Source organism: Hyaena hyaena, unplaced genomic scaffold (genome assembly GCF_003009895.1).
Source record: "Hyaena hyaena isolate Hyena2069 unplaced genomic scaffold, ASM300989v1 scaffold_42, whole genome shotgun sequence".
NCBI classification, from domain to species: domain Eukaryota; kingdom Metazoa; phylum Chordata; class Mammalia; order Carnivora; family Hyaenidae; genus Hyaena; species Hyaena hyaena.
Window position 1 is genome coordinate 2,910,479 of NW_024080674.1, and position 25,149 is coordinate 2,935,627.

General features: G+C 51.6%; 1 protein-coding gene across 3 annotated transcripts in view; it reads left to right on the forward strand.

Annotated features, from left to right (window-relative positions):
• The first annotated feature begins 12,997 nt into the window (after positions 1 to 12,997).
• Positions 12,998 to 25,149, forward strand: part of NFATC2 (nuclear factor of activated T cells 2) — a 138,384-nt gene continuing 126,232 nt past the window's right edge. For all 3 annotated transcript variants that reach the window (XM_039230007.1, XM_039230009.1, XM_039230008.1), the window contains exon 1: positions 12,998 to 13,130. In XM_039230007.1, coding sequence (XP_039085938.1) covers positions 12,998 to 13,130 — 133 coding nt within the window. The remainder of the gene's footprint in view (positions 13,131 to 25,149) is intronic.

Consider the following 25,149-nt stretch of genomic DNA (forward strand, 5'->3'; position numbering starts at 1 on the left):
TAACTTCGGGCGGCCCCTGGGCCCTGCCCGTCCAGCCTCTCCAGCACAACGGGCTTGTCCAGGGGCCCATTTCCCCAGAGCCTCTCTCGGCGGCCAAGGCTCCGTTGGTGCCTCGTTGGTGACTCCAGCGCTGCCATCGCTGGCACTGCTGATGCTTCCGGAGCTAGTCTGTGCCTGCTGCACTCAGGCCTTTGCACACGTGCCGCTCAGACCTTCCCCCCCACCCCTGCCAGCCTGTTCACCTGATGTCCCCTCCTTTCACACCTTCCCTCGAGGCCCAGCTCATTCTCACCTCCTCTTAGACGCTCCCTTGACCATCGAGTTCACTTTCATCAACAATATTGGAGCGTCTGCTGCGTGCCGGTTACCGTCCCAGACGCTGGGGAAAGAGTGAGAGACAGTCTGTCCTCATGAGGCGACAGCAAGCTCGTGAGCCTGGGAGTGTCCAAGATACTTTCAGATGGTGTCAAGTGCGGGAGACCGAAGTAGGAGAATAGCTGGGAATGACTTGGTGTAAACATGTATGCTTGTATGTGTGCCTGTGTGTGTGCACAGGCGTGCATGTGTATATGCACACATGTGTATGCACGCATGTGCATGTGTGTACATGTATACATGCATGTGTGCGTGTATGCATGTATGTGTGGATGTGTACTCATGTGTGTATATAGGCATGTGTATGCATGTGTGCATGCATGTATGAGTGTATATGTATGTATGTACGTGTGCATGTATGTGCACATATATATACATGCATATGTGTATGTGTATGCATGTGTGCATGCATGTGAGTGTATATGTGTGTATGTATGTGTGCATGTGTATGCATGTGTGCATGTATATGTGCATGCATGTATACGTGTATGTGTGTGCATGTGTACGTGTATATGTGTGTATGCGTGTGTATATGTGCACACATGTACATGTGTATGCGTGTGCATGTGTATGCATGTGTGCACGCATGTGGGTGTATGTGTATCTATGTGTGCATGTGTATGCATGTGTGCATGTATATGTGCATCCATGTGTATGTGTATGTGCACGCATGTGTATGCATGCATGTGTATGTGTATATGTGTCTGCATGTCTGCATGTGTATGCATGTGTGCACACATGTGTGAGCGCATATGTGTATGTATGTGTGCAGTATGTGTATATGTATGCATGTGCGCACGCACACATGTGTGCATGTGTGTGCACACACACGTGTATGTGTGTATGCCTGTGTATGCCTGTGTGTATGTATATGTGCATGCATGTGTGTACGCATACGTATATATGTATGAATGTGTGCACGTTTATGCACGTGCGCATATATATGGGTATGCATGTATATGTGTACATGTGTGTGGGCGTATGTGTGTGCATGTATGTGAGCATGCATGCATATATGTGTGTGGCTATGGGTACATGCCTGTGTGTATATATATGTGTGTATGCATGTATACATGTGTGCATGCATATGTGCATGCATGTATGTGTGCACACATGCGTGGTGCGTGGAAGTATTCGTTTCCTATGGCTGCTCTCACAAGTTACCACAAACTGGGTGGCTTAAAACAACAGAAATCCATTCTCTCACAGCTTCAGAGACTAAAAGTTTAAAGTCAAAGTGTCGGCGGGTCCACGGTCTCTCTGAAGGCTCCGGGGAGGACCCCTTGGTCTCTCCAGCTGCCGGGGCCCCTGGCAGTCCCCACTTGTAGACATGTCTGTCCCTTCTCGGCCTCTGCTTGCGTGGCCTTCCTTGTGTGTGTGCGCGTCCCTCCTTTTTGCCGAAGGCTACCAGGCATTGGATTTGAGCCTTTGGTTCTAGAGACCTCGTCCTAACTTGATTACATCTGCAAAGACCCTGTTTGCAAGTGAGGCCACATTTACAGGTACCTGGGCTTAGGGACTGAACGCTTTTTTGGGAAGAGACACAGTGGGACCCATACAGTAGAGATGGCTAATTCAGACCGAATGGCCCCCTTTCTCTTTAACAAGCTTTTTCACTGCCTTCTGAGTGGCCTGGGGTCTGCCTGTGAAACATCTGGGGGAAGAGCATCCAGGCGGGAGGAAGAGGCCCCCGAGGAGAGAGATGTTCTTGGAACGTCCGATGAACAGTGAGAAAGCCTGTGCGGTGGACCCGAAAGGGCCGGGAGTGTGATAGGGGATGAGGTCATGGAGGCAAGCCAGGGTGGGAGCAACTTGAAGTTCATTCTCAGGGTCATGGGGAGGCATTCGGGGAATTTTAAGCAGCAGAGGGTGTGGTCTCGTTAATCCTTGTAAAGCTCACACTGACCGTTCAGTGCAGAACAGCCTCTCGTGCTGAATACACCTGAGAGGCCGTGGTGGTGGCCTGGGTGGGGGATGGTGGTGGCTGGGACCCGCATGGGGCAAGCGAGGTGGGGAGAGGTGGTGCTTCCCGGTCCGTAACGTGTGAGCCTCTGTAATTCCCAGACTGTGTTCCCTTGAGCCCCAGGGTCCTGCAAGAACAGTCCCTGTTTTTGGCGATGGGGGGAGGTGTCATTAATTTTGTGACTAATACAAACCACTTCAGACACATCTTCCTCTCGGTCCAGCCGAGATGCCCCAATTCGGCCCCTATTTCATCCTCTGCTATCACTGGGAGTCATAAGACTTGTTTTCAGCGTTTCATCTTGGTCCAAAATGTCCCTTAGCAAATCCGCCCTTAGCTAATAACCAAGGAACAGTGTGGCTCAGTAATGACTATCAGACTTGTGTGGGACAAAACCATTTCCGTGGTGGCTTGTGTGACTGCAGAAGTAACACTCAAAACCTACTCTGGGCCTAGTTTCCTTAACTGAGAAGTGGATAATAGTAATCCTTACACATGGGCGGAGGGTGGGGGGAGGCGTTGCTTGGAGATTTACGGATCATGTCTGATGCTCTCAGCATATATAGAAAGTGATCAATTCATGTTAGCTGCCATTTTATTGTTTTAAATTCAAGCTAGTACTTTCCTTCAGCCTCATAAGCTTCAAGTCTGTCCTAAAGGGGATAAACCCATTGTCTGCCAGATCTCTGGGGTCTTTCCCGTGGGTTCTGGGTGACCTACCTCCGTCACTCACCCAGCGAGTTCAGACATGTGTATGTGGGCCGGGACCCAGGTGCAAGGTCCCGGCTAGGTCTTACAGAGAAAAGCCCAAGACACAGAAGATGTGCTCGTTTGCTTCTGAAAGTCAGAGAAAGATTTTTCTCTATGTAAAGTCGGGGAGACAATCCTCCGTGGAGCCATTTACATGCTAAATCGCGACAAGTTCCCGTAAGATCTAGTGATCATTTAGACAGAGAGAGGCGAGACAGAGAGAGAGGGCAAGAGCAGATGCCAGGTGCATTTTTGGGGGGTCAGGGTGTGAAGCTGATGGAGGGGAGCTCTGAGGTCCCCGAAGTCACCTGCTGTCCCCATCGCTCCCCGACTTCAAAGAGCACGAGGTGACCACAGCTCTTCTAGTCTGCAGAGACAACAGCAAGGGAGAGAATGGAAGCGAGAAATGCAATCGTGGGGAGGCTCGGTCACCTAAGGGGACAGCCTGGGTGACAGAAAGGCAGCAGGCAGATGGCTGAGACATGGTTGTGGGGGGTGGGCAGAGACCAACCGATGCCCGGTACCCTAACCGGCCAGCCCTCCGCTGCCTGCCTTTAAGGCTCTGCTTCAGCAGCAGATGAAGCCTCCCCCCTACCCCGCGCCCCTGCCCCGTGGCAGAAAGATGGTGCACCTGCTGCTTAATGAAAGGGAGGGACTGCGGTTTAAGAGGAAGGTGAGTTTGCCAGAGGATCCCCTGCTAAGGATCAGTTCCAGAAGGCAGAGGGGATGTGCCAGGAAGCAAAGCATCAAGAGGAGAAACACAGGACGTACTGGGTGAGCAGGAACCAGGTTGGAGGAGTCAAGAGCCTGGAAGCAGGGTCTCAAGTTCACAACCTCACAAGCTCACAGGGACACGGGGCAGCTGGGTGGGGCTGCGGTGGCCTGTGAGCAACAGAATCCTCTGATGGGGGCAGACCCGACTCGGCTCCAGCGCACTGGTCCATGGGGGACTGTGGGCCTGCTGTGGCCAGATCTTCCTTTTTTTTTTTTTTTAGAAGATACTGGAAACATCGGGGGGTGCCTGAGTGGCTCAGTGGGTTAGGCCTCTGACCTCAGCTCAGGTCATGATCTCATAGCTCGTGGGTTCGAGCCCCGCGTCGGGCTCTGTGCTGACAGCTCAGAGCCTGGAGCCTGCTTCGGATTCTGTGTCTCCTCTCTCTGCCCCTCCCCTGCTTGTACTCTCTCTCTCTCTCATAAATGAATACACACTGAAAACAAAAGATACTGGAAATAGGGGATTTTTATGTAAAACCTCCTAATTTAAAAATGTTAGTTGGGGTTTACAAAATGACCCAGTGGGCCACACACAACACACCTGCAGGGAGGGTTTGGCTGAAAGACCGCAAACCTGTGATTTCTGCTGCGGTCAGACGGGGCGTCTCCTTACATTCCACACCTTGATTTGAGCTCGGCCTTTCAGTAGAGCCTCGCTCCTTTGGAGCAGTCCCCTCCTGGAGAAGTGCTGTGCAGACTTTAAAAGATGAGAAGCCTGGGGGGCTCAGTTGGTTAAGTGCCCGACTTCGACTCAGGTCAAGATCTCAGGGTTCGTGGGTTCAAGTCCTGCGTCGGGCTCTGTGCGGACAGCTCGCAGCCTGGAGCTGCTTCAGATTCTGTGTCTCCCTCTCTCTGCCCCTCCCCCACTCACACTGTCTCTCTCTCTCTCTTTCTCTCTCTGTCTCAAAAATAAATAAACATTAAAAAAAAATTTAGAAAAAGACGATGTAGATGACTGGGTGGCATAGAAGTCCGGTCTCAAACCATCTTACTGTTCCCCCAGTTGATCAGGCGCTCATTCCTAAAAATGGCTTCGGAGGCAGGAGGGAAAAAACAGAAGACTCCATAAGCGAGATGAGTAATATTTTAAAAATCAAAATTAATGTCAAAAATCCATGTGAAACCAAAAAAAGAATAAAAATTTTAAATGAAGACAGGATCAGTATTACTCATTTTTCCTTTGGTCTCAGACTCCGGTGTGGTACGATTACTAATTCTGTCTTTGTTAGAATTGTAATAGTTTTCTTGCCACGGATTTTCTTTACATCCATTTTGATTTTTTTAATTAAAAAAACCCTTTTTTAATGTTTATTTATTTTTGAGAGAGAGAGACTGAGCACGAGCAGGGAAGGGGCAAAGAGAGAGAGGGAGACACAGAATCCGAAGCAGGCTCCAGGCTCCGAGCTGTCAGCACAGAGCCCGACGTGGGGCTTGAACTCATGAGCCCTGAGATCATGACCTGAGCTGAACTTGGATGTCCAACCATTCATTTTGATTTTTAAAAACATTTTATGGAAATACCGTTTATTTGATTGCTGAGATTTCGGGTGCTTCTTGACTTTAGCCTCAGTTGGCTAATCCGAGTTCCAGTGCAGCCATCTGTAAATTACCATATTAGCATGTGGGGTGATAATCCCAGTGTGCTTGGTGCTGAGGCAGGACTGTTTCTGGAATCTGGTGAAGAATGTTCCTACTTTTTGGATTAGACTTAAAAAAATGTTTCAGTGCCTACATTTTGTAATCAAGCTCTTATTACAACGGGAATTGTCAAGATGTGGAGTTCGTGAAGACAATTTGTGACTTAGTCGTTGAGTTCTGCCATCATGCCTGGCTGCGTCACTTTGCAGAACCCGGTAAAGTGAAAGTGTGCAGCCCCATGTTCAAAAATTAAGAATCTTAAGGCGGCGACAGCAGAGCATTAACTTAAGTGTGGGGTCCTCCTGAGCATGGGGTCCTGCATCACTTCACAGGTCGTATCCCGTGAGGATGGCCCTGACTGTCACTCAGGGGAGTATCAAAGAATCCTGGAATATTAGAGCCAGAACGAGGGCTCAGGTATTATCCAGTTCACTCCCCCATCTTACAGATGGAGAGACTGAGGCACAGAAAGGCCAGGTGACTGGCTTGAAAGTTGCAGAGTGAGTTAGAGAAAGAACTTGGATTGGATCCTGGGCCTCCCAGCTCTGGAATGTTCCTTATTACACCAAAAGGTCACCCATCCCTGGCCAGACATTTATGTTTTCAGGACTATGGGTGCCATTGACCTTCAGGGAGGTCAGTGGGGGTGGGGGCAGTGGTGATTGAATTCAGATGTACTGGTCTTATTTTTTTAGAGAGAGAGAGAAAGAGAGAGAGTATGCACACAAGCAGAGAGAGAGAGAGGGAGAGAGAGAGCATCTCAAGCAGGTTCCACACTCAGTGTGGAGCCCAACACAGGGCTCGATCCAATGACCCTGGGATCATGACCTGAGCCGAAGTCAGGAGTCAGATGCTCAACCAGCTGAGCCACCCAGGCGTCCCTCAAGTTTTGCTATAATAACCCCAAGCACATATTTTCTATAACAGGATGTATTGCTAGAAGTTTTTTTTTTTCCTTTTTTCTTTCTCACAAAAAACATGTACGGGCAGAATTTCCCTGAAACCACTGCGTCCGATGAGATGATTCTCTTATAAAAGTGATTACAGGTGTCATAACCACGTGGGAGGTGGGGCCGCCGATTGTACAAAACACAATTTAAGTCCCATTGGACTGAGGAAAGCGGGGCCCCAGGTGTCCCTCCCAAAGCAAGTTCACGTATGGACTGATCTCCCAGGAGAAGCTCTGACGGGCTCTATTTCACTCCTTCCTTCCTCATCTGCATTTTGTGCTGCCTGCCGTGTGCTGGGCATGGTTCTAGGGCCTGGGGGCACGGCCGGAGGGCAGGATGCCCGGGTAACTCTGAGTTTCGAAGAATGAATCATATTTGGTTTAAATAGGTCTCATGTAGGGACGCCCGGGTGGCTTAGTCAGTTCAGCATCTGACTCTTGCTTTCAGCTCAGGTCATGATCTCACGGCTCATGGGATTGAGCCCCGTGTGGGGCTCTGCACTGGCGGTGCGGAGCCTGCTTGGGATTCTCTCTCCCTCTCTCTCTCTGCCCCTCCCCCACTCGTGCTGTCTGTCTCTCTCAAAATAAAGAAATCAACTTAAATAATTCCCATATAATATATGGAACATACACTAAAAAAATGTGTTGTTCATCTACAATGGAGATTTAACTGGGTGCTCTGTATTTTTAATCTGCTAAGTCTCACAACCCCTAGACACACCAGTGAACAAAGCAGACGCACATCCTTGACCCAGGGGGCCTTACATCCAAGTGAGAAGAACGGGCAATAAATAGATGAAGAAATGTACAGATGAGTACAGTATGCTGTAGGGATGAAGGCTGTGAGGAACCCAAAGCAGGGTGCAGGGCCAGAGCACGCCAGGGCGGGCCGTTTTTATTGGGATGGTCCTGGAAGGTCTCTGAGGCAGTGACGTTTGAGCTGAGGAATGCACAAGGTGAGGGAGTGGCCTGACAAATATCGACAGCAGTCGTTGGTGCAAAGGCCCTGAGGTGAGGCCATGCTTGGCACCGTCAAGGAACAGGTGGGAGATCGGGCTGGCAGAAGCGAGGTAGAGGAGGGGAGAACGGCGATGGATGATGTCCACGGAGAGCTGGGGCTCGGGGCGGCTTATCCAGGGCCTTGTAGGCCACGGTCTTTGTATTTAATTCTAAACGCGATGGGAAGCCATAGGAGGGGTGATCGGATCTGTATTTTGAAAAGATGGTCAAAGGCAAAAGCAGAAGTGGCAAGACCAGGGAGGAGGCTACCGCATTTGTCCCGGGAAGTGGGTTCCTGGGGAGGGAGGAAGAAGCCTTAAGTTGAGAAACGGTCGGGTCTGGGTTTCATTTTGAGGATGGAGATGCCCAGGTTTGCCGCAGGTGTGCCTGTGCCTGTGGGTGTGAGAAAACAAGAGGGGTCCAGGGCCACCACCTGGGTTTGGGTCAGAGGCCCAATGTTTTTTTTTTTTTTTTTTTTTTTTCAATGTTTTTTTTTTTTTTAGGAGAGAGAGAGAGAGACAGCATGAGCAGGGGAGGGTCAGAGAGAGAGGGAGTCACAGACTGAAAAGCAGGCTCCAGGCTCCGAGCTGTCAGCACAGAGCCTGACGTGGGGCTTGAACCCATGAGCCGTGAGATCATGACCTGAGCCAAGGTCGATGCTTAGCCGACTGAGCTGCCCAGGCGCCCCAAATGTTAATTTATTTTTGAGGAAGAGAGCATGAGCAGAGGAGAGGCAGAGAGAGATGGGACAGAGGATCTAAAGCCAGCTCTGTGCTGACGGCAGCAAGCCTGATGCGGGGCTCGAACCCACCAACCGCGAGATCATGACCTGAGCCGAAGTCAGACACTTAACTGACTGAGCTGCCCAGGCGCCCCCCCAAGCAATTGTTTAAAAACTTGAATTTGAGGGGCGCCTGGGTGGTTCAGTCGGTTAAGCGTCCGTGCTGACAGCTCAGAGCCTGGAGCCTGTTTCGGATTCTGTGTCTCCCTCTCTCTCTGACCCTCCCCTGCTCACGCTGTCTCTCTCTCTCTCTCTCTCTCAGAAATAAATAAAACATTAAAAAAAGTTTTTAAAAAAAACTTGAATTTGATCTTGTCACACACCACCTGATCCTCTTCCTCTGTCCCCCATTGCTCTTATGTCTAGAATTCTTCACATGGCCCAGGGCCCCCACTTACCCCCTAGCCTTACCTTACACCTTCCTTCAGGACCCTGAGCACCTGCCACTCCAGTCTTCCTTCAGTCTCGCCAACACTTCATACTTCCTCCTGCCTCAGGACCTTTACACATGCTTCGCCAGCTGGCTGTTAGTTCTGCCCCTCACTCTTCCCTCGCTGGCTTTCTGATCTCTGCTGGAACATCACCTCCTAGGGAAGCCTTCACTGATCCCCTGTCTACATCAGGCTTCCTTGATACATGCCCTGTAGCAGCTTCTCCTTCATGGCACTTACCTCAGCGTGCAGGTATATGTTAGGGTCAACGCTTGTTGAATTGAGCTGAATTCCTGGACCAGGGCCAGAATGGTACAGTGTGTGACTAGAAGTTTCAAGCCCTAGGGGGCTTCCTGACTTCCCCTTGCCCTTGTGTGGGAAAGGCTGGAGAAAACCGAAGGGGCTATAGGGCTTCTGCAAGGAGTCAGCCGCAGGGCAGAGCGAAGGTTGCCAGAGCTGCTCTGTCAAGGCCTCTGCCCTGCGCCTCCCCCCGCCCCACCCCGGCCCCCCTGGGATGGCCACTGAATGCATAAAGGTCATGCATTCTGCTCCTAGTCCTTGCTCCTAAGAGCACAAATTAATTATTTTGGAATTGAAACTATGTCTTTCCCCTCAACCCACCCCTCCACGCTTCCAGGTGGCCCTTGGAGAAGAACGCCTCTCACCTCCGGCAGAGACTGGGGGCAGGGCCTAGTCTGAACCTCTTCCCTTGGAAGAATTCAGATTGTGTGGGTGCAGAATCCAAACCTTAGAAGCTTTTAAAATATACCCTCTGCTCAGAGGAACAACTGAGGCAGCTAGAGTCTTAGAATGTCCTGAGCCACCCTTCCTAAAGCTGAAGTGTTGGTGGCACTTGTCAGTCGTTAGGTGCTCTCCCCGTCATTGCCTCACCTTGCCAGGTATCTCGAGAGGGTGTTGTTTGGGGAACGATTGAGGTTCTTGCTCTAAAACCGAGTGGCCAGAGTAACCCTCAGCGAGGGGGAGCCTTAAAAAAAATCTAAGGAACTTATACACACAGGAGAGTTAAACTCTCTTTTTCCCTTCCATCCCTCCTCCCAACATCCACTTTTCGATTGAGCTATTGATTGATCCATCTACCATCATCCAAACATCTACTCTTCCATCGACTGATCAATTGATCTAGGCATGTACTGATTAATCCATCCAAACATCCACTCTTCCATCCATCCGAGCATCCATGAATCCATCCAAAAACCCACTCTTCCATGCATCCATCTAGGCATCCATGCATGCATGCATCCTGCATCCATCCATGCATCCATCCAAACACCCACTCTTCCATGCATCCATGCATCCATCTAGGCATCCATGCATGCACGCATGCATGCATCCATCCATCCAAACACGCACTCTTCCACGCATCCATGCATCCTGCATCCATCCATGCATCCATGCATCCATCCAAACACCCACTCTTCCATTCATCCATCTATCCATCCACACATCCACTGGACAGAAAGCCATGTATGAATGGGGCAGTCATGACCTCTGCCTCAGTAGGTCTCATAGGCTAAAGGAGACAAAATTCTCTGGTCAGGCGTGGGTCATTCATCCCCCCCCCCCCCCAGGGGAGGATAGGACAACTGGGTTGACAGTTTTGCCAAAATTGTGTCAAGAGTAGTTTCCCGAAGGAGCGCCCTGGGTGCTGTTGTCAAACGGGCAATGATTCCAGGCAGGCAAAATCAACAGATGTCCACTTGATGAGAGGCATTTAATCATTATGGGTGGGGGGTGAGAAAGGACACATGAAGGTGACAGCAGCACTTCTTTCTCCCTACAGCGTAAGGGCAGGCTGGTTCCTTTGTTTATCCCTGACCACATAGAGCACCCATCTCCTTCTAGATTCCTGGCTCTAAGTGTCCCAGTCTGGGTCATCCCTCTCCCCTCCTCCACCTACATTTATCAGATGCCCTAAAATGTTTGTTGGATTAGGGAGCAATGAAGAGGACCATTACTGCTCTGAGAGCCAGAAACTCTGGTTTCCGGAACCCTGGAAGTTGGCCAGTGCTAAGCCAGGCTCGGGTCCCTGCAGTGAGAGTCTAAACCAGTGCTTCTCATCCCTGGCCACACACTGGGCGCATCTGGGGAGCTCTTACAAAACCCTGATGCCCAGGCCCCGCGTTCAGACATTCTGATTATCACTGGTCTCCGGTGGGGCCCAGCCATTGAATTTGTCAACAGCTCTCTGGGTGATTCTGATGCACAGCTTGGGTTAAGAACCACAGGTCTAGGTGCAATTTGGAAACCGCTCGTCATTGCTGTCTCTCTTTGCTTCCAGGATGCACGCATGATGACGGGATGCTGTCCTGTTGATGGCTGCATTCCCGAGATCTGTGGCCGGGTCAGGTACCTGGCAGGTACTCAGGAAATCTTTGTGGAATGAATGGCAATCGCTAGCTTTGCACAAATGCCTTCACGGAGCAGAGCGGTGAGAATGTGAAGGATGCACATTCTCAGTTCTTTCTGGCACACAGGGAAGGATTTGAGTCATTCCCCATGTGAGGTCAAGTTGTGGCTCTCTGGGAATCCTTGAACCTCTCCCATCTAATCTTCTGATCCAGAGATTCTCAACACTGGGTGCAATTTGGATTCATCTGAGGTCACTGAGGAAAAAAAAAGAACTTTGGATATTCTGGTTCCGTGGGGGCTGGAGGGAAGCCAGGGCACATGTAACAAGTGTCCCAGGTGATTCTAACGTGCTGTAAGGGTTGAAGACCACTGTTCTGATCTCCCTTTCTGCCTCCACGAGTCTATTTTCTGACATCACCTAACTTGGTCCGAGACCCCTGGAAGTGTTTTATGGGGGATGGGGGTGGTACTGGATTCCTACGTAGTGTTCCCCAAACGTACCTGTTCATAACATTCATGTTCGGTGCTTATTTAAAAATACACATTCCTGGGTGGCTCAGTCGGTTAAGCGTCCGACATCGGCTCAGGTCAAGATCTCATGGTTCACGAGTTTGAGCCCCGTGTTGGGCTCTGTGCTGACAGCTGGGAGCCCAGAGCCTGCTTCAGATTCTGTGTCTCTCCTTCCCTTTGCTCCTTCTCCACTTGTGCTCTGTCTCTCTCAAAAATAAATAAGCATTAAAAAATAATAAAAATATACACTCCTGAGCCTCTCTACTCCAGACTCACAGGACCAGAAGCTCCAGGGAGAGGCCCGGGGACCTGTGTTTATAACAAGCGCCCAGATGTACTTGTTACCCACCCGCCTCTCCAAATACACCGCCCTTCTTTTCCTGGCAACACACCAGCCCCTTCTCGCTTTAGCATTCATTCCTTGGGCTCCCGCTGCCCAAACCCCTCTTCACCCAGATCAGTTAGGTTCATCCAATGTCACCCTCCCAGAGAGGCCCTACCTGAACGCCCAAGAGAATAAAGGCTCCTCAACAGCCAGCCTTTACCCCAGACACCTGGTGATTCCCTCCAACACTATTCATGATGATCTTTGTTCTCTCGTTTATCACCTTCATGCCTGCCTTCCCCCACCTTGAACTTCGCAGGTGGTCAGTGTCTGGTTCACCCTGCGTCCCTGACACCAGGCGCATGATAGAGGTACGGATGTAAGAGTGAGGCTTGTGCTCTCAGAGTATCCCGGGTTCTTTCTCAGGTCCTGGGGAGCTGCGTTCAGGGGTGTGCAGGTGACTGAACCGTAGGCCAGTATCGCCACAGCTGTGGGCACCCAGAGGCACCTGCAGACGCGGGCTGCGGTGGAGGAGATTGGTTCCCCGGCCTAGAGGAGACAGGAGGGAACGGATTGCGATCAGCTGGGCGACAGCCCTGCAAGGGGCAGCGGCGGGCTTTCCGGGTCGGTCCCGGGTCCCGCAGAGCGCACCGCCTGGCCGGGCCGCGGGGAGGGCGGCAGGCGGTGCCCCCCCTCCCCGCCCGCCCCCGGCGTGGCCCCGGGCCGTGCGGCCGCAGCGGGCAGGCAGGCGGTCGCCTTCCTCCCCGGCGCCTGGCAGCCCGCCGCCCCCGCCCTCCGCCCTCCCCCGAGGCCCCGGTGGCGGCCCCGCCCCCCGCCGGCCCGGCCGCCCTGTCCCCGCCTCCCCCTCCGCGGGGCCGCAACAGGTGCCTCCCGGAGCAGGAAGCTCGCGCCGCCGCCGCCGCCGCTCTGCTCCCCGGGCGCGTCCAGGAGCCGCTGCGCCGGCGCGCCATCCCCGGGCCCGCGTGCGTCCCCGCGAGGACAGCCACCCCGCCGCCTCTCCGGCCCGCTTCCGGCCCCCGCAGCCCCGGCGAGGGGCCCAGGAGGAGGCCGAGGCCGCGCGCGTCCGCCCCCCGCCCTCCGGCCCCGCCACCCTCCCGCCGCTGTGCGCGCCATGGACGGCCCCCCGGAGCAGCAGCCCGACCCCGACGGCGGGGACGCCCCAGGCCGGGAGCCCGCGGGCAGCCCCCAAGACGAGTTCGACTTCTCCATCCTCTTCGACTATGACTATTTGAATCCTATCGAAGGTCGGTGGAGGCTCCCCCGGCCTGGCCCCCTGAGCCCGGGCGGGGGCTTGGGCCTGCGGAGTGGACACAGGACCCCTGTGTGCTCCCGATGTCACAGTTCCCGGGGGGGGGGGGGGGGGCGAGGGAGGGGTGCGTCTCCGCAGGTGAGAGGGAGGGCACGAGGCAACCGAGACTGCTGCCACCCTTAGGGGGCGGTAGGCTCACTCTTGCCCAGTAGGGCGTCAGGCTGCAGTCACTCGTGACTCCTCCCTGGGGTCGCCGGTAGCCAAGCTAAAGGTGGCAGGGGGCTCAGCTGGCCCCCAGCTTACAGGGTCGTCGTCGGAGGGGAGAGGAAGTGATCTGCCTGGTTGGAGGCTGTGAGGAAGCCAGAGAGTGGAGTTAGCCGGCAAGAAACCCCGGGCACAGAGAGGGCTTGCCAGGATTCTCCTCCGAACAGCCCCTGGGAGTTTGTTGGGGACTTTGCCCTGACACTGATGAAGAGGTTGTCTGCATCTGATGCTGGAGGGTGGTGTGACTTCACTGCTCGGAAGCCCACCCCCCCCGCCCCCCCGCCTCGTTTCCTCCTTGGTGTCTGCTGCCAGCCTTTGCGGGTTCCCCTCAGTGGATTAGTTTGAGCTTTGTTAAACAGTGATCCCTTGCCCCCACGGTCCTAATGGAGGGATGCGGGGTTTGGGGGAAGGCTGGCCTGTGGATTCGATTCAGGAGGAAGCCTACTCCTGTCTAAACTAGCTGTCAGTCTGTGTGTTGAAGTGCCCTGTGCGGCGGGGACTTCCCCAGGCCGGGCCATCGCTTCACATGGTTAACAAGAGCATTTGTCAGGAGGAGGAGGAGGAGATCGCATGCTCAGCCTCACTGTATTTTTCTGGTTAGCAGGTTGTCTTGGAAAAAACAGAAAAAAACCCCAACCGGGCTTCCTGATTTTGACAGCCCAGCCCAGCCCGGGGCTTGTCGAAGCCTCCGGGGCAGGCCTGTTGGTAATTTCCAGATGCACTGGGGCTTGGCCGCATCCGGAGTGCAGGAAGGGGCTGTGTGTAGGAGGATTTTTCACAGAGATTTGGGGGCTTGGTGTTTCCCAGAGGTGCTGCGTTAGGCAGGTGACCGGGAAGTGTTCACTTTCCTTCCCTCCCTGTCTTCACCGGCCACTTAGGCGAGGGGCTTTTGCTTTGACTTGGATCCCAAGCAAAGATGGTAATGGGTAATCATTCTGTATTTTGGCTGGAGATGGAAATAATTAGCCAGCAAAAGAGACCAGACTTCTCGGAGTTGCAATCTGGAGGCCATCCTTTGCTTTGAAAAGATACAATTAAGAATCTGCAAGCGATCCCTTTAAGGTCGCTTTAACATCCGTGGTCTTTGTTTGGTAAGATTAAAGTCATGTTTTGCAGGGAACTAATACTCACACCCCTCCCAGGTTCACAATCAGCTAACTCTTTTTTTTTTTTTTTTTTTTTTGCATGGGGGAGATTTCCGGGGAAATAGTTTCCAAGCCAAATCTGATGGGAGGTACTTTTTATAGTTTTTCTTGGCAAGTGGTGCTTGGTGGCCGCCAGATGGGTGTCTAAATGGCCACAGTGAAAGCCCTGGAATCATTAAAAAAAAAAAAAAAACCCAACAAACTTTATTTATTTGGTAACAGTGTTAGATTAACAGAAAAGTTATAAAGACAGTACCGGGCACTGGGGTCCCCATTTTATTAACCTCTTAACCTCTTACATTAGTATGGGTATATTTGTTATCATTCATGATCCAATATTGATGCATTTTGATGAACTGAAGTCCATACTTTATTCAGATTCAGGTGGTCCTTGTTTTTTTGTTTTCTGTTTTGTTTTGTTTTTTAATGAGCTTGATAGTTTTGAGGAACACCAGTTAGGTATACCGTAGGCTGTGCCCGAGTTAGGGTCTTTCTGATGTTTCTCTCCTGGAAAGACCGGGGCCTCGGGTTTTAGAGAGGAAATCCGCACAGGTGAAGTGACTGTTTCCATCACATCACATCAAGGAAACCTATTACCGACCTGATTGATCACTGTTGATAATCGACCTTGATCAACTTAGCCATAGTAGTGCTTGTCAGGTTTCTCCCTCGTAAAGCTACTCCTTTCTACACTGTGCTCTTTGGAAAGAATTTCCTATGTGCGCCCCTCCCCTCCCCCGTTCGGAGTGGGGAGTTCGCTCTGGAATCTGTAAGGAATGAGTCCTTGCTGGGAAGTAGGCAGCACGGAAGCATCACGGCTGAGGAAGGGAAGAGCGGGTGTGAGCCTTGAGAGGCTAAGCGAGCTCTTCCAGATGTGGGTCTGGCTCTGGCTTCCCGGGATGTCCCTGGGGTCACCTCTCTGCTCCTGAATGATGGAACTCTCCAAGGGCTGACACCAGCCTTTAGCTTGCAGTTGGGCTTTGTCCCCAGTGACAATATACTGGCGATGCACATGAGAGCTACCCTAAACTCTGTGCATGAGCTTGGCGAGAGTCCAGGAAGGAAAGGGCCCGCTAATGGGACAGGCATTTTTCAGACCTTGATGACGCTACTTACAAATCTTGGGAAAGCTGGCTGCTCGTTTTAAGGAACTCTAACATTGTAGCAGATGCCTTTGAGCTCCTGTAATAACCCGCCAACCCTAGCAGGTGGGCACTGTGGTCCCCCTCCTTTTACAGAGGAGCCACTGAGGCACAGAAAGGTGGAGGAATCTTCCCAAGAGAGCAGAGCTGGTAAATGGCAGAGCTGAATGCTGAACCTGGCTGGCTTCCTCCAGAGCCAGCATTCTGAACTACTGTGTGAGGGTCCGCCCTTCTCTTGTCTGATGAGAGCCATGTAAAGCCGTTTGTTTGTAAGGGGCCTGGCACTTGGGCAAGACTGGAGTTTAAAACATTTACCCTCAGGGTGATCCTGGATGAGTCATTTAACCTCTCTGGACCTTGTTTGCTTATCTATCAAATGGCTGAAATAATACTACTCTCACAGGCTTATTGGCCTTGAATGGCTTGACCTATTTGAATCAATACAGGGTAGGATTTGTTATGAGCATTTTATTACACCCTTGGCCTCAGTTAATGTGAGCCCATTATTCATTTACTCATCCAGCTAACTATTGAGCACCTGTTGTGTTAGATCCTGGGGATATAGACTAGGGAATAAGACCCAGCCCTTCCCCTCATTGAGCTAATTGTGCTTCTCTGGGTTTCTTTTGCCCAATTGCATTGACTAATACCTCCAGCAGCCTGCTACACAGTAGTAGAAATGGTAGGCACCCTTGGCTTATTTCTGACCTTATCCGAATAACTCAAGTGTCATCTTCAGGATCGAAGTGTATGTGTTTTAATATGTTAAGAAAGTTTCCACCCATTACGATTTTCTTGAGAGTTTTGATGAGGAATGAGAGTTGAATTATGTCCTAGACTTTTTAGGATCTGTGGAAGAATAGGGTTTTATTCTTCTTAGATCTCTTACGCTTATATTAGATTTCTTAATATTGAAAAATTACTGGCTTAAACCCCACTTAGTCACTGTGTACTACTATTTTCTTATAGTGGTGGGGCTGAGTGTCTGATATAATCTAAGATTCCTGTCAGCGGTATTCACGAGTGGGACTTGTCTGTAGTGTCCTTTTTGGTGTGTTGTTTGGTTTGGATTTCTTTACTTTTCTATGCCCAGGAACAATGTGTGTATTGTTGGGACTGTCTCATTTCTTTTTTTTTTTTATATATTTTTTAAATTTATTTCTAGGAGAAAGAGAGACAGCGTGAGCAGGGGAGGGTCAGAGAGAGAGGGAGTCACAGACTGAAACAGGCTCCAGGCTCTGAGCTGGCAGTCAGCACAGAGCCTGACGCGGGGCTCGAGCCCACGAACCGCGAGATCATGACCTAAGTGAAAGTCGGACGCTTAACCGACTAAGCCACCCAGGCGCCCCGGGACTGTCTCATTTCTAAAGTGGTGATAGAATTCCCCCGGGAAGCCATCTGGGCCTGGTGCCTTTTTATGAGGTTGTTCTAGGATTGCGTTCTCTGTGGTGTGTGTGGGAATTAGCTTGTACTTTGTGTCTACTGGAGCGCCTTTTGGTACACTGTATCTTTCTAAGAAATCACCCACTTCATTTATCTTGGTTTTCAAATTTGCTTTAGAGACATGCAAAGTAGACTTTTCCTGTACGTCGCTGTCTCCCTCAGTTGAAAAAAGTAACAAAGAATGGGGACCAAGCTGTGGGAGCCCTGACCACTGCTACTAACTTCATCGTGGAGGGGAGAGAGCTGTACGCATTGTCCGTGGACAGATTAGAAGCTTAGTTCCTCTGTGTGTACTTGTGGATTCGGTGAAATGAATTCTCTCAATGAGTAAAACACACACTGGGAGAGCTGGACGGGTACTGGGAGTCCCGTCACCTCCAGAGGTGAGACCATCGAGGACTGACCCATTGGGAGTGATCACTTCCGGGAGGTCTCGTGGGTCTAGTGTGTCCCTCCTTCACTTCCTGGGCAGCAAATGCAAATGGCACTAACCTTGACATTTCAGAAAGGCCAGTCGACTCCTGGCCATTGCTTGCAGAGTCTATTCTGGTGGTCCCTAAACTTGTTGGGTCGCAGCCCTTGGAAAAGCTGACGAAAGCCACCGAGCCTACACGCACCCGCTGTAGGAGCGCCCGTGTGAACACGTAGCCTGTTCGTGCACACTGCACATGTGCATAACGACTGCACCCCCACCTGCACCCCCCCTCCTGCCCTCCACGTGCGTTTTAGAGCATTTTCAGGTAGAGTCCCAGACCCTGCCATAGCCCCTTCCCTCAAGTCACCTGCACTTCCACTCAGGAACACCTGCTCTCAACCCATTCACAGGGGACAATTAAAACCTGATTCTTTCAGCAAACACTCGCTGAATGCTGGCTGAGTGCCAGGCCCTGGGGGGCGGAGGGGGGTAGAGAGACAATCAGATGTGGTCCTGCCCTTGCCTGGCCCCCGGGGCCAATGTGGGACACAGCCTGGTAAACAAATAGGGACATATGAGGTGCTGGGCTTTGGGATCATGGGGTGTTTTTGGTGCTTACTAAAAATAGAGCTCTACCCTAAGCAAGCAGGTTCGCTGAAACACATGTGGCATTCAGAGACGTTGCCGTCTGCGTCCAGTTAAGGACAGGCCTTATTAAGCCTGCTTTGTACAAATAGCGTCTCCAGGTGCAGCTGGAAAGGTGAAACGAAGGCAAGGATTGAGCGGTCCCCTTGTCAGGGAGGCAGAGGAAGTGAGGAGAAAGTCACCCTAATCATTCTTCACTACTGAACTCATGTCATCCACGCTTCCAAGTTAAAGGGCCTCTGTTGTTGAGGCGATTGGGAGGGAGGCTCTGCGAACGTTAGAGCAGTGTTGTTTGGTTTGGTTCCCAAGGCTTCTGATCCTGAATATACTTGAAAAAGGCAGCCCTGTGGCCCGTGGTCCTCAATCCTGGCTGCACTTGGGACCAGTGAAGTGAGACTCTTTGAGGGAGGGTGGTCTGTTGCCTTTGCTGAGTCGCGCGGAGGTAAATGGCACGGCAGGCCTTGAACCCAGGCTGTTGGGGTCCTGAGTCCCAGCTGTCAGCACTATAACTCAGCCAGAATGTCACGGACTCTGGCTCTGAGGGGTCTGGAGTATGGTAGCGCGGGGTGCGCTCACCCCTTCGATTTGATATTTATAGAAATATCAACTTTATGTCTGCTGCTGTCCTTAGGGGATTATACTCCTGCAGCAAAAATAATAATGGTAAAGGACAGGAAATAAATGGGAGTTGTGCTATTTTTCTATTGCTTTCTGCATCCTGGGGGGTTAATTTGCTTGCCTCCTGGGGTGCCTGTTCCCGCAGCTCCAAAGGCCATGGGTCAGACCACCAGATCTGAAATCAGAAAACCCTGACTTGAAATTCTGACTTCCTCGGCTCCTACCTGCATGACCTTGGCCGGTAAAAGTACCTGGCATTAGTAAGTGCACAATAAGAAATTGCCAAATGAATGGATGAGAAGTTGCATAATCATTCCTTATTAATGGTCCGCCTCCAGGCATGTGATTTTGCTTCTCTGGGTTTGTGTTTTCTCACCTGTGCGGTGGGGAGGGTGATGGCAGTGCTCACCTGCTGGGCCGGAAGTGAGGTCACCGGGAGGCGGGGCTGTGCGGAGCTTGGGTGGCGGTTGACAGTGGTGATGGGCTCTGAGCTAGCTTTCAGCTCCTGACTTCCTGAGGGCATTGGCTCCTTGGAAGAGACCATCTTCACCTTGGGTGAATTCTGAGCCTTAAGAGAAGGAATAGGGAAGAGTCTGGTCCTTGGAAAGGAGCCCTGGCTGCCAGGCTTGAGTGGGCGTTATAGAAAGTTCTCTAACTTAATGCACCTTCCATTCTGAGTCAAAAAAACTCTCATGTGGCTCCTGCCTCAGCTCTAGAACTTGGCCGTTTGCAACAACTTTCTCAAATGTCCAGACTCCAGGGCTTAGAGTTTGTCCTGTGGCTGCCTCTCTTAGGGGGAGGCAGGGTTTCCCCGGGTGTCCCTGCCCTGGCCCCCTGGGACCCTTGAGCCGGGGCCAGGAAGGAGCAGCCTGTGCAGTGGGATGGATTCTTGTGGCTTCCCCCCGTGAAGGGACTTCCTTCTGCTCTCCTCCCCAGCACAGGAAATAGCCGCAGCCTTCGCAGAGCTCTGGCCAAACTTAGCTTCCCCAGGCTGGTGTGAGGTTTGTGTTTTTGCTGATTGTTCAAACTGCGCTCAGGGAAGAAGGCAAGACTTGACCCCGGGGCTCTCTTCCTGGGAAGGGGCTGGGGCTGTCTGCTTCTTTCCCTGGAGCAGAGCCCACCAAGGGATACCCTCAAAACAAGAAGAATGGCCTTTGACTTTTTCCTGAACTCGTCTGATGAACTTTTCCCACAACAGGGAAGCAGAGAGATAATACGATTAACTCTCTTGTTCCCATCACCCAGCTTCAATAATTCCCAGCATCAGGGGGGCGCCTGGGAGCCTCAAGTCAGTTAAGCGTCTGACTTCGGCTCAGGTCATGATCTCCCAGCTTGTGAGTTAGAGCCCCACATCGGGCTCTGTGCTGACAGCGCAGAGCCTGGAGCCTGCTTCAGATTCTGTGTCTTCCTCACTCTCTGCCCCCCGTGTGCTCTCTCTCTCTCTCTCTCTCTCTCTCAAAAATAAATAAACATTTAAAAAATTAAAAAAAAAATCATTCCCAGCATTAGGCCATTCTTCTTTCACCATTCCTCCCCCCACCCCCCCCATATTCTCTACACTCCCACCCCCAGTTCCTTTCACATTCCAAATGGTATATTATTTTGTTAATAACTAGTATCTTTGAGTCTGTAGCTCTCAAAGATAAGGACTTGGGGCGGGGGCGGGGAGGGTAATCCAATGCCATCATCAAACCTAAAACAGCACAATAACACTTCATTTCAAATGTCTGTTGGCAGATTTCCTGCTTGTGTCACAAGTATCTTTTTGCCGTGAACTTGTTTGAACCAAGATCCAAGCAAGATCTTCACATTGTATCTGGTTGAGGGGACCGTTACATCTCTTATTCGAGGAACGTCCCCATCAGTCTGTTCTCTTGCTAATGGTCGAAGAAACCAGGGCAGCTTGTACAGTTCTCCTGTGCCGGACTCTGCCAGTCGCATTCCTGGGGTGTCTTTTTCTAATTATTATTTTTTAAATTTTTGATAGAGCGAGAGACAGAACATGAGTGGGGAAGAGGCAGAGAGAAAGGGAGACACAGAATCCAAAGCAGCCTCCAGGCTCTGAGCTGTCAGCACAGAGCCCCATGTGAGGCTTGGACTCACAAGCCATAAGATCATGATCTGAGCTGAAGTCGGATGCTTAACTGACTAAGCCACCCAGGTGCCCCTCCTGGAGTGTCTTTTAACAGGTTCCTCTGTCCTTTTCATTTCTGATAAACTAGCATTTCAATACAAAGCCCTCTGCCTTGGATTTTTAATACTTCCCCCCCCCCCCCCCGCCCTCGGTGTGGGGGAGGGGATCTAGATCTCCCAGGCAGGCCAAACTATGAACAGAACCAAGAGATTGCTTTTCCTCTGAGTTGGCATTTGGAACTCTCCCTGCCTCCTCGTCTGAGGTTTGGGGGAAGAACGGTTTTCGCCAGTGGGCCTGGTTTAGTTAAGATGCATTTCCAAAAGCCAGCCCTTCCCACGTGAATTTTAATTGAGCCATGCCTGGGTGAGCTTTCTGAAGAGAAGAAAGTCGCCTGCAAAGCCCGGGATTTACAAAGGTCCTTATCAAAACAAACCTGCTTGGACATGCCTGCCAAAGGGAAAATGGTAACTGAGGGGAAGAACTTTATCTACAGTGCCTGTAATGGTTTTCGTAAAGAGTCCAGAAAGGGGCTGTTTACCTGTGTGCTCAGAGGAAGGTGGGAGGCAGGTCCGAGACCCGCAGTGGGGGGACCTCCCCTCTGTTGCCCCGGAGAAAGGAGGAATGTCACGAATGGCTAGGGTTGGCAGGGCCACTGATCAAGCGAGCCTGCCGCTGGGAGTGTGGCACCAAAGTGAAACCTGGGGGGAAAGTGTAAATAAGGAACCTGTCAGTCCATCAGGTATTAATTTTAAATCTCTGCCCCTGGCCAAGTTCAGGGGCCCCTGCTGTTCTCAAGGGGAAGTTTCCACTTGGATTTCAAGTTGGCTTGAGGAAAGGTGGCAAAATCAGCTTTTCAGGCAGCTCCAGGGGCTTGGGGTGTGGCTTTGAGGGGCCGGCACGAAGGGGAGGGGCCTTTGCCGTTTTCTGGTTAGAAGGTGTGACCCCGCCCACGCCCCCTCTTGCACGCCTTCGACAGAGAGGTGGCTTACACGGGGAGCCCGGTTTCTGAGGCAGGATTATCTGAGGCCTATTTCTGGTTCTGACCGGATCTTTCCTTCTCGTTTTGTTGAGGAAGCTGGGTGAGCCTTGCTGTCTGTCATGCACCACATGACACGTGTGGAAGGATGGGCTCTCCTGTTAGAAATGGACCTCATTAAGTCAAGTTCAAGGTCAAATGGCCATCTTCCTTAACAATAAATTATGGTGTCGTCCTATGGGAGGCATAGCTGCAAGGGGTTAAAAAGGAAACCGTGGCTGCCTACTACATGGGTGAATCTCGAAATGTGGGCACCCTGTAAGATCTCACTTTATCTGATGTTCGAGAACAGGCAAACCCAGTCTCTGGTGAGAGAAGCCAGGCCGGATGAGGCCTCCCGCCTGGGTTAGGGTTACTGGCTGGGTAGGGCCACAAGGGAACCCTTGGGCGGAATGGGGATGTTCTATACCTCGAGTGGTGGATGTAGCCAAGTCCATGCCTATGTAAAAAGGCACAAGATGTACATTTCACACTCGTGCAATTTCCTGCACCTAAATGAGGTCTCAGTTTGAACCCCAGCTCTGCCCCTGATGATCTTGTGACTTGGGGCTGAATCTCTGCACTCTCAAGCCTCAGTTTCTCCAACGGTATCACAAAGGACCTGATAAGAGCTGCTTCTCAGGGAGAGGTGTAAGCTGCAGAGAGGGAGACAGTACACGGGAAAGCTTGCGGCCCGGTGAATGTCAGCTATTCCAATGACTAAAAGTAGGAAGGTCTCTGAACTTCTTGAAAACAGGAGGGGCCCATGGAATGGGCGGGAGGTGGTTCTTTGCACCCCAAGTTGAGGATGGAGGTGAGGACGTGTGTCTGCTCAGAGGCTCTGCTGCTTTAGTCCAAAAGCTGACCTTGATGCATGTGGGTTGGGGACTCCACACACTCGTCTACCCCTCCCCAGAAGGAATGTGTGTCTGCCTGTGGGTTTGCAGACAGACACGCCGGCAGCCAGTTGGGAAGACTGATTGCTTGCAAATCGTCCCAGCTCTTGTGTCCCGGGCGCCTGGCCTCCCGGCAGCCTGGGAAGCAGGACGGAACCTTCTTTTCTGTCCCGTCTGTGGCAGACGGCTGTCTTAGCTGGGACAAGGACAGCAAAGAGTGGAGCATTCAAGGTGGCTTTTTCTAGTGGTTCCACGCTGACGAGACAGGATGGGAAACTGCCCTTCTTCCCTTGCTGCCGTTTCTGGACCTGACTTCTCTGGATGGAATTTCTCACCTTTCGTGCCTGCGTCTGTATGTGTCCTCTCTTGAGTGACGAATGCGACCACCTGATTCTCTGGCGTTATAATACACATGATTCATTCATGGGGAATCCAGCTCCTGTCCTGTGTGCGTGTGGTGGGGCCACGAGGGGTCAGGGGGGCTTTGGGGGAAGTTGGCTGAGCGCTGAATCTTGAAGGCGGCCTCCAGCTTTTCAGAGAACGCCTTTGCTGTAGGCAGTGCAGGCCACCAGACAAAACAGCTTCCCCTTCCTGCCCCTTTTTGGTGACTGTTCACAGCACCCCCCCCCGCACTCCCCCCCCACCCCAGGAGGTTAGGAGAGTCGTGGGGTGGCGGGAGGCAGGGCTCGTTCCTGCCACCTTCTCCCCCTTCCCGCCTGTACTATGTGGTGCCAGGATGTGGCATCCTGAGCGTTGCCATGGCAACAGACTGGGTGACTCAAACCCAGGGCCTGCGACTCGCACCACCTTGGGGTGTGAGCTCATCGAGCGGTGGGTCTGCCGCCTCAGACAGGGACAGCCCACAGCCCTGGGGCCCCGCTGCCAGCCTGAGGGGCGTCTGGCTTCTGGGCCATGACCTGGCTCCTTGCCTCCAAGTCCCTCAGGCCTGAAGGCACTGTTTCTCCTTCTCCCCCAACTCCCTCGCCTCCCCTCCCCTCCCCTCCCCTCCCCCGAAGGACAGACCCTGTGTCGGTTCCCTAGCTGGGTTTCTATTTTGGTCATTCTATTCTGCTTCCTGAAAATTCCACCCGCCCATAGTTCTAGGCGGAGAAGATGTTCTCTTGCTGTTCCTTTTTTTTTCAAAAGCGATCTGTTGGCTGGTGGGTTGGCACCGAGCAGCGGCCTCAGACTTGGCTGTGTGTCCCCGAGGGTGAGCAACAGGCCTGGAAGAGGCCCCAGGAGGAGAGGCCCTGGCAGAAACCACCGTGTGGCCTGATGGTGATTTTAAAATAAATCTTTGACTCAATCCTGGGGCAAATGGAGGGACTGTGAGTATTTCAGAAGAAAGGAATTCGTGTCCTTAGTGGTCAGTTGTCTCTTGATGGGAACCCCCAGAGCAGTTCCGATTCTTTAAAAAATTTTTTAAAATTAATGAATTAATTTACTTAGAGAGCAAGTAGAGGAGGGACAGAGAGAGAGAGGGAGAGAGAATCCCAAGCAGGCTCCACACTCTCAGTGCGATGTGGGGCTCAAACTCATGAACTGCGAGATCATGACCTGAGCCCAGACCGAGAGTCAGATGCCTAACCGACTGAGCCACCCAGGCACCCCAGAGCAGCTCCAATTCTTGGGGTACCTCATTTCCCCAGTGGGTGCTCCATAACCCTGATGTTGGGGTTAAGGTATCACCATCCAAGAAATAGCCCCTTTCATCAATAGGCAGGCTAGAATAATGGTCATGAGGTAGAAGGGCCAGACTGCCACTTAGAAGCTGTGTGACCTTGGGAAAGTTAGTCACCCTCACTGAGCCTCATTTCCCCATTGGTAAATTTGCTTCAAAATGTGAGACCAACATTAAAGGCATACACAGTGGTTCTTGGTGTAAAGTAAGTGGCATAGATATATCAGCCATCATCATTTTTGTTACTGCAAGCAGCTCCCTGGGTCCCTAACACTTCAGTAAGATCCAGTCGATCAGCTCCCAGAGGGCACGGCGGGGAGGGGCGAAGAGTAAAAGCATAAAATAGAGGGGGTGTTGGAAACCTTCTTGACCTAATCCACATATTTTCTGAAGGCTAATAGAAAAACATTCTCAAGAACAGTAAAACCTTGGTTTGTGAGCATAATTCGTTCCGGAAACATGCTTGTAATCCAAAGCACTCATGTATCAAAGTGAATCTCAAGAACCATTAGTCAGTTGTGATCATGTGACATTTGGCATCACGTACAACTCTTATTGCAAGATATTGCTCGCTTATCAAGTTACAATTTATTAATAATGTTTGCTCCTCTGTCAC